The sequence below is a fragment of the Dreissena polymorpha genome, chromosome 6 (genome assembly GCF_020536995.1).
Source record: "Dreissena polymorpha isolate Duluth1 chromosome 6, UMN_Dpol_1.0, whole genome shotgun sequence".
Classification (NCBI taxonomy): Eukaryota; Metazoa; Mollusca; class Bivalvia; order Myida; family Dreissenidae; genus Dreissena; species Dreissena polymorpha.
The window spans coordinates 17266863-17276942 of NC_068360.1; the positions used below are offsets into that span (position 1 = coordinate 17266863).

Consider the following 10080-nt stretch of genomic DNA (forward strand, 5'->3'; position numbering starts at 1 on the left):
AATTTTAAACTTATACTTAATTATTCTGATGTATCTGTGGGTATAGAGTGGATATCTTCCAAGTTCACCATAAACTGCAGCAGAACACGTATTGCTTCTTACTCTTAATAATCTTTTACAAAATTTAAGATGGATTGTTTCTAGTTCTTTTGATTTCTTATATCCCCAAACTTCACAAGAATAGTTAAGTAATGGTGTTACAAATGCATGTAATAGTTGACACAAAGTTTGGGCGAGAGATCAAAGTCGTTACATTTGCAGAAAAGAACATTTAAAGCTTTTAAGGCCTTTCCATTGACATATTTAATGTTTTTACAAAAGTTCCCTGAGTTATTAAAAACAGTCCCTAGATAGTTAAAATCATCAACAACTTCGATTGGTTTGCTATTATAGGTCCATTTTTTGTTTGCTCATAACGCCCCGCGTTTTCGAAAAAACCATTATTTTAGTTTTTGTGATATTTACAGTTAGAATATAACTAACAATATATAAAAAAAAGATCTAAATGCCTCTGAGTTTCTTCAGGGATTTTACCTGTAATAGCCATATCATCGGCGAAAAACAACAAAATCACAATAATATCATCAATACTTAAGCCTTCGCTGATGTCATACTGCAAATAAAGCTCTAAATCTTCAACAAATTATGAAAACAAAAGGGGTGACATCACCTCCCCTTGCCGTAAACCAACAGCGTAGTTGAAATATTCAGAATAAGAAGAACAAACCTTCACACAAGATTTTACTTTTTGATACATGTCTTTAACAATTCTAAGTACTTTACCATCAATACCTGTTTTATACATTTTTAGCCAAAGTGCATTTCTATAAATAGAATCAAAACATTTCATCATGTCAACGTAAATAACATAGAGCCTCGTATTTTCATTAAGATATTTTTTAACAAGATAATGTAAAAATTGGGTCTACTGTTGAACGCCCTTTGCGAAATCTGAATTCAGCGTCCGAAACACTGTTATTGTCCGTACAACATTTTTCAATTCGTTTATTTAGTACAGTAGTGAATAGCTTGGACAAACAACTCACAAGCGTAATACCACGATAATATTTACCTCGGTTTTATCACCTTTTTAATGTAGTGGTATTATCAAACCTTCCATAAGGTCATTTAAGGTCACTTATTGTGTGTGTGAATGTCAGAGTTTATTTACAGGTCTCGCTGCGTCTTCGCGACAGCCTTATGTGCGGACCTGAAGGTCACTTATATTATTAAAAATTACAATGTGATAAACGAGACACTATTTTTTCACATATGAGCGGACAATATGAAATGTAAAAATATAATCTTTCTAAACCTTACTCGGGGAGCGACCAAATAAGCAAAATTCACTCAAAAATGCCAAGATCAGGTTCTACTCAGAAAACGGACTCGTAATGGAAACGTATTTTCTCAATATGTATGATCCGACTTTTGCTTATTCGAGCTTAAATACAGATTTTAAAACAAAACACAGAAAACTGTATTATATGTATTTTTATATTTTTGTATTGCCAGTACATGTGTATACAGTTCTTACATCAATATATAATAATACACTTTCGTTCTAAGTAAGAATTACGTATTTCGCATTATTTGTCCGCGTTCAGGTCCCTGGACACGATTCTTTCAATGAGACTCCGCCAGTTCGGATTTCCACTCTCTCTGGTTTCACAACGGGAGTTCCCGCCGTTCAGGAAACTCATCACGTGTCCGGCCTCAGTCCGTGCCACCGCACCGCTTGAACTCAGCTCGCGGTTTAAATTACACGATGACGTTGCTGCAAAAATACACAATATGACGCTATGTGTTAATTGAAATAAAAGCTGTAAAAATGAAATAGAAGTGCAATATTTCTGCGTAGTCTCACTACATTTTGCTTAGCGTATCGACCATGTAAGACATTGCTCGTCGAATTAAATATCGTAAATGTGCAGTGTTTGAAGAAGAATAGGTGCCTAACCTACACGTCTGTCATATTTAAGTTAATATAATAAATTATAAACAAGAAAGTTGTGTAGGCGATTTCCATGCAGACATTTGACTCGCTGACACCCTCAATTATCCGAATCAACTAATGTAATAACTTGCCGTCGACTTCCACGCGAATGCATTCAAATCACATGACGTACACGACTCGAATCCCATACCTAAAACTAACTGATCTTGATATTGATATTGATCCGCATGCCAGTTCTCAGAGAACCAGAAGTTGCCCATCAGGAGATAGTAATTTCCGGTCTATAAGAGGACTCCGCACAGGTTTTCTTCGTCTCTCGCCTGGATGACTTGACGTGCTGAGTCGAACTTGGGACTCGACCGAGAAGTATACGAGAGATGATTCATACATAGTAATGGGATTTTATCGCGTCCGTGTTTTGTCGCGGCGATTCATGTTTGTCATCGGCCAAACATAGCTGCTGCCTCCTTAATGCGATTTGAAGAAATGATGAGGACAAAACAACAGAATACTAAGCCGGATCGGTCGGGGCCCGGAATAAGATAGGTGCCAAGTTTGCAGCCCTGAACATCGATACATAAGTATGATTAACAACATCAATGTAGTCTTGATGTCATAAGTCATAGTAGTGTTGGGAGAGAGATAAGGATGAACAAGACATTGATTACGACCGATATTATGGACGTCTGTGACAAATGAAAAGAGCTGTGGCATGAGAAGTGCATAATCCTGTACTCGAGGACAGAATACCAGAAAGCAAACAGTGAGATGAGAAAGAATATAAAAAGCGAAGGAGTGGATTAGGGAGAAATGAATGAATATTGACAAAGAGATGATCCCAGACAGAAGTAAGAAGGTCAAGAGCCCTCAAGACCCTCAGAGAGACCAGTCAGCACAAGGCCAGTTATGATGCAGACACTGAATACGGCAGCGCAATCTAGTACTACCCGATTAAACAAGACCCCCGTCTCCTTCAGAACGAACCTAAACCAGAAGCGAACGACGAAAGTTCGTCCATACTCAAGGCAGAAGTGAAGGAGGCAGTGTACGGTCTGATGGAAGGGAACGGAGGAGAAGGAACGACTGCAGCAATGACAGCAATATGCAAGAAGATCTAATTAAATTTTAGAATCACATAAGTTTTACTATTTGATTTTTTTTCGATGAACTATGCTTAAAGTCTCGTTGACAGCAACGCATGAATAGATCAGCTATAAGCGATGCAATGATATTGCACAAATGCACAGCAACAATTTGTTTAAATATTTTGCTTAGTATCAGGTTCGTTTAATATATATGACGCAGTGTGCACAGTTATTTTATTGTTTTGGTATCTTCAGTTCAATCTCCACGATCTAGGTACGGAAGTCTTCATGTAATGAACCTCGGGCGCAAAAAGCCTTATAACCTTGAAACAATAGCCTCGTGAAAAGTGTGAAGATGCTTACTGCTAGTATTTTAAATGCGTTTTCTGCTAGGTCGATTATTTAACTGATCGTCATTTATGAAAGAAAGTTCAATTTCCTTGCAACATTGATCGACTTTATATACTGATTATACGTGGTGTTGAAGATATTTTGCAAACTATTTTCAACCGTATTACTTTTTTATAAACTGTGAAGTTGAAAAATAATATGCCAAGGTACCCCGTTAAATCAGATTGCAGACCACTTTTGTTTCTAAAGCCGATATTCGTTGAAAGAAAACAAATATGTTTATCTCTAAGATATGCAAATCTAGTCATTCATCACGCCGGGCGTCCAGATATCTGTTTCTTCGCTATAAGTGTTCTAATATTGTCCTAAGCGTTTTCACCGTGATCTCTCTGCGTTCATGAATCGACCGTCGGGGATGTGGCAGCGTCCACAACACCTTCTTGGCGTATCTTATACGACTTTACTACGACCGTTAAGTTTGCACGTCGACAGCACTCAGAACACGCAGCCTCATCGTTGAGTGCTAAAAATTATATTAATGTCTACGATTTGACGTGTGAAGACGTCATTTTGTTATATATGATTCACTACCTCAGCGGTATGCACAAGTCTACGGTTCGAGGTGTGGGCAGTTACCGACATCATCTTCTGATGGAGGCTCATGGTTGTACTCGCAGTCTTCTAGCAGTAACAGACGTTAATTAAGCCCAACCAAAAAATAAAAACTTATCAAGAGCGCCCTGAACTAATTGGACGAAGAAACTATTGGGGTATGACAACGAAAATCCACAACTATCTATTACACTTTCCTCGACCACGGATAAGAGAGTCCCTTTGTGCTGAGTAAGCCTAAGTTTTAACAATTGCGTCGCAAACTACCGGTTTGGTATCGATCAATATACAAAAATATAAATGGTCGGCCGAATCGATCAACGGTGTTCAAGCTGCGTTATTGGCTTCTCCTCAACGACACCACTGCGTCCTTTACGTTTGCATTGCGTTGTTCATATATTTTGCTGCATCCTCTTGGTGATCCTACGTCGTTTTTAATCATTGCGCTTAAGAAAGTAGAGCCTTTTCGTTGACTTTAAACATGCACAAAGTAGTCCTCGTAGGGTCGATAACTTAAGCATCCTTGGTGTTTTAACGCCGTCTTCATGATTTCTCGAGGTTAGCACAGCGTACCTTGGCGATCCTACCGCGGTCTAGGTCGCCGTCATAACGCATTTGAAACACCAGTCCGGTTTGAGGGGCGGGGTGCATGACCTTAATTGCCATTTTAATGCTTAAAATGCTTACGTTTCTACGTCACACATTATCTTTAAGGCGAGTGGTTGCGAAGATCCCTATTATAAAAAGGGTATGTGTAATTAAATTAACATCTTAAATAGCCGATCTTGTTTATTGATTACCTTGAATTTTAAATAAGGAAACAAAATATATTGATAACCATATCTATTTTGACTAAATAGTACTTGTTATTATTTAAAAAATTTAAGAATGTTAACAAAAGTACTTGACCAAGGAATTCGTTTCTTAGTTTGTCATAATTTGACATGATTTAAAAATAATTTAAAATAATAAAGACATCAGGTTACCCCAACCGGATTCGAACCTGTGTCTTTTGAAGTAAAAAGCTATCTGACGGTTCTTTTGCATCATGTATTTTAAACTTTTCAAAGCAACCAACGTGATGTAACAAATTTTAACGAAACAACAGAAACACTGCAAATGGTTCAATCGTGTTCTGTGTGTTACGCTTTCTAACTTCCGCAATCTCAGTAATGATTGAATATAAATGAACACGAGTTTTCAGTATTATTTCCGTTATTGGAGTTTTTTCTCTTTGGTGTTTAGCATTATTTTAAAGTTTGAATCTATTACAACAAGTGATAGTGCGTAGTATGTAGTTCATGTGAGTATAGGAAGCATACAAAAACTAAACAATTGGCTAAGTACAAACTATTTTCAGTCAGAATTAGATACAATTAGCATGACATATTCAACAAGAGTCAAACTACCAAGGTAAACAAGATTATTTAATAACTATGCCTATTAATGACATATTTGATATATCCTATTTCATATTGTTGCAGTTGTGTAGGAACTATGATCTCGGTTGGGATAAGGCGATTTTAGTATCCTTATTTGCTAAATACGACTATGATGCTACTGCTGCTTATTATTATCTTATTATGATGAAGATTACGATAATGAAGAAAATGATGACAAAGACAATCATGATGATGATGATTACTATGATTGACGATGATAATGATGACGAAGATCATGCTGCTGATGATGATGATGATGGTGATGATGACGACGATGCCGCCGCCAACGCCGCCGACGCTGATGATGTTGATGGTTATGGTGATGATGATGATGATGATAGACTTGTTGTGTATATGCTTTTCATAAATTGATTATATTCGCGTTACAATAGGAATGAGTAATATCGGACGAACTTTTTTCATTATAACTAACTGACATGCCAGGCAGAAATAATAAACGTATGTTACGGCTTCGATGAGGAACTGAATAAACTAGTTACTTAATACTTGATGTTTAAGTGCTAGGATTTTCTATATTTGTTGTGTTCTGAGACTTTTGGTACTCATTCGGCAAGCGTCACAATGAGAAAACTCATTCGAAATGACGTCGCTAAACTAACGCTGAATTTTGTATAAATTTGGAAAGGTTTTCTGTGATTTTACCATTTATCTTATTTAAGTAATATAAATATCGTCATAAATTAGTACTTGAAGGAATTTTTATAGCAAACAGATAGTTGATTTTGACCTTTTAATGTCAATCAGCTGAGTTATTACTTCCCTTTTACAAAAGTAGGCCACCGAATATTTTTTAGCCACACACACTTTTTCAACACGTGTTGATACCGATTTCAGCTCGATGCTAATAATAATGTTTGGATTTAACTCGTCTTTGAAAAGGTAAGTGTTATTCTTTTTATCAAATTTACTTGTTCTGGTTAAATGTCCAAAATATTTGCAAAAAACAACATATTTACAACTGAAAACGAAAGTAAAAATGGCGACCATGACATTTTCCAGTTCGTTATATTTGGTTTACATTATGTTAATAAATGAACTTCTTATTTGTTGTATTTTATCCCACTTTTACAGCGAATTCGGTTGATTAAAGCCCCGTTGATTAAATATCATCTATAATCAACGACAGGAAATGACGTCAATATTTCGACGAAATGACGTCATAAATCCAGCGACATTATCCAGTCAAACTAATTTTGTTTAAACAAAAAGATTTACAAAATAAAAAGTGGGATAAATAGAATAATAGATTAGTGTTGATTATAGATCAGGTTTATCATGCTCGACACGAAAAAGCTCGCCAAGGCTCGTGCTTTTTGTTTTCTAAGCCTCGCATGATAAACCTGATCTATAACCAACACTAACCTATTATTCTCTATATAATTGATTGTGAAATTCCATCACTCAAGTGTTCATATGTCCCACCTAAATTTGTTTTAAAATATCCCAGTTTTGTTTTGGAGAAATTCCTATCAGAAAATTCCCCTATACTCTTTGTCTGTCACTTAATAAAAGTGCAAGTGCAATTTAAATTTTAGGTTTCAATGGAGCAGCATAATGACCTCAATTGCTTAATTTCATGAAAACTGATTAAATATCATTTTTGTTTTACACAGAATAACATCAGATAAGCCAGCTGGAAGATAAAAGCCAGACATGGTCACAGTGCAAAAGATGTCAATGAATACTTGACCTTCTTGGGGAGAAGTTTCATAACCTATTGTATACCAATCCAACAGGAAACGCTAAGCCTCTCTGCTCAATTCATGTGCTATAAGAGGAAGTGTTATGTATAATGAGCACGTCAGTCATGATAAACTCTGCCGACATTGAAAGTCTGATCAAACGTTTTAATGGTTGCGCAATGCTACAAAAGTTACCAGCGCATGTCCAATTACATCCGTGGGAATGGCAAAACTCTAGCTGGGAGCGGATACACGTAGATTTCGCGGGCCCGTTTCTAGACCGAATGTTCTTAGTCATGGTTGATGCTCACTCTAAGTGGCCTGAGGTAATTGAAATGAATACAACGAACACAGAAAGAACAATTCAAGTCATGCGAACCGTATTTGCAAGATATGGGTTACCGAAACAAATTGTTTCTGACAATGGAAGTACGTTTACATCTGAAAGCTTCCAACTGTTCATGAAAAGAAACGGAATTCTCCATATAAGGACTGCGGTCGCTAAGCCATCCACAAATGGTCTTGTGGAGCGCTTCAATGCTTCTTTCAAATCAAGCATTTGCGCAATGAACAGCGAAACGGATGACCTTAACCAGAAACTGAATTGCTTTTTGCATACATATCGTAACACGCCGCATTCTACAACCGGCGAAACACCAGCAAAATTGTTCTTAGGTCGTGATTTGCGAAGTAGGTTAGATTTGCTTAAACCTGATACTAAGCAGCACGTGAATGACCGACAAATGAAAATGTCAGTTCCGGATAAAAATAAATTTCGCGAACTAGATTTAGGTCAGAGTGTCCTTGCCCGAGATTTTAGGCCTAACTCTAAGGAAAAATGGATAAAGGGCACTATTGTTTCACGCGACGGACCACTTATGTACAAAGTGGACATCGGTAATACAGTGTGGAGAAGGCACATTGATCAGCTTCGCGCTACGGACGTGCAAAACGCTTCAAATGAAAATGACACAATCCCATTATCGTGCGAACCGCTATCTGTTACCGATACTCCGTATCATAGCTATTTAATGTCATACCACCCGGTACTAATTGAGAACAAAGATAAAAATGATAATGATTCTCAAAATGATCCTCTGGTTTCAAATGAACAATTAACTATGCAGCGTCGGTATCCATCGAGAGACAGGCGACAGACAGCCTGAACGACTGTCTTATCAGTAGTAATTTGTAACTAATCAGATTAATTGCTGCAGTACTTTTCCTCGGACATTTGGGTACTTGTGAATGCTAATGAGCTGTGAGGAATTTATATCATTGTGTAGTAACGATATATAATTATGGACAATTAATGCGTAATTTCACAGTAATTAGATAAGAACACTGACTGAGTTGATATTTGAACAAGAAATGTTATGTTTGGAAATGATTATTCATATTATTTTTTAAATGCATTATGAATTGATTTTTATCAATAATTATATGATCAACACATTTAAAAGGGGAGAATTGTTATGTATAATGATCACGTCAGTCATGATAAACCCCGCCTACACTGTTGTATTGCTGCATGCCAGTCGCTGTATCTGTGTAGTATTAAACTAGCCATTAAACAGACGGTGTTCTCGCGTTGTCTTAAACCCACATACACAACAGGAAGAATAAGAATGCTCTGCAAAAGGAACTATTCCTGTCTATTCCACTTGTAGATGTAGCAATGCCAACAATATGTGACTAATAACTCATATGACACCTAGTTGTTGTAACATTTTCAAATCATGAGCAGTCTATCATTATGTGCTGCAACAATTGTAGATTTAAGAGTTAATTGCCTCAAGACCTCACTCATATTTATGGAATATGTTTGAAAGTATAAGACATTTTACCTATACTCATTTTATTATGCAGTTTTTATAATTTTAATTCCATTTTAACATTATATGTTAACTTAAAACAACTGTATGCATTTTTAATTTTTACAATGATAACCATGGTGACCACAAAGTTGTGATCATTGCCATGCAACGAACACCTAAAAATTGTTGATTCCAGAATGTATTGTAGTTTAATAGGTTTTAAGTTGGCCATGTGTAAATTAATTGTACATTTAAATGAACATTGAACACATCTGAGAACATTATGTTTGAATGTGTATGTACTTAATTAAATTGTATCTGTTTTAACTCTTTTATAGATGTATATAATACTTGAATTACAATTAAATCTGAATTGCTAAGAGATTTTAAAATGCAATTTGTAATTACGTTGTATTTTTAAGGTTAAATAAACATTATATTTAATGTTCACGTCTTTTTCAATGCATTATTGTATTTTCACCTCTTTCAAATAAATAATGTTGTGTGTTCTTGGTTCTTGGTTTCCATGGTAACATAATTAAAACATTGAGATTCTTTGTTAACAATCACATATACATTTTGGAAAACGTTAGATTCATATTTTGAAATATAATGGTACAGTTTGTAAGACATACTATGCATTGTCATTTATTTTTTTAACATTTGCTAGTTGTAGGTATTAAATCTTATCCTATCTAAATTTACTGCAAACGAATTTAGCGCAAATAAACACAATATTCTATATCTATTGAGATAGACACAATGACTTTGTATCTGCATTAGGTATGGAATAATGTTTTTTCAATATATCATTTATTAAACAAACAACAGTTAAAAAGTGCATTTCATACAAAAAAAAATCAATAGTTTGAATTATTTAAGGTGTTTCCATGGTAACAAATAGACATTTTATAATGTGTTATAATCTTGAGAAGTGTTAAAAATATCATATTATAAAACCACATGTTACTGATTTGCACTTGTAGACTTATTAAAATGTATTAACATAATTTATTGAAATGAAAATAAATTAAGAAATGTTTATTTTTGTGTTTTAATAGGCATTTTTAAATCAGCCGTTTTAACCTTAAACTGGTAATTTTTGCAAACATC

At 35.4% G+C, this 10080-nt stretch overlaps 1 protein-coding gene across 1 annotated transcript; it reads left to right on the forward strand.

Moving 5' to 3' along the window:
- Window positions 1-6255: 6255 nt before the first annotated feature.
- LOC127836528 (uncharacterized protein K02A2.6-like) lies at window positions 6256-8497 on the forward strand. Its single transcript, XM_052363186.1, has 2 exons — window positions 6256-6347; window positions 7082-8497. The coding sequence occupies exon 2, from the start codon at window positions 7261-7263 to the stop codon at window positions 8314-8316; it is 1056 nt and encodes a 351-aa protein (XP_052219146.1). The 5' UTR covers window positions 6256-6347; window positions 7082-7260; the 3' UTR covers window positions 8317-8497.
- The last annotated feature ends 1583 nt before the right edge of the window (window positions 8498-10080 follow it).

Coding starts and splice junctions, on each gene's coding strand:
- LOC127836528 (XM_052363186.1), top strand. CDS start 7,261: ATGAGCACGTCAGTCATGATAAACTCTGCCGACATTGAAAGTCTGATC.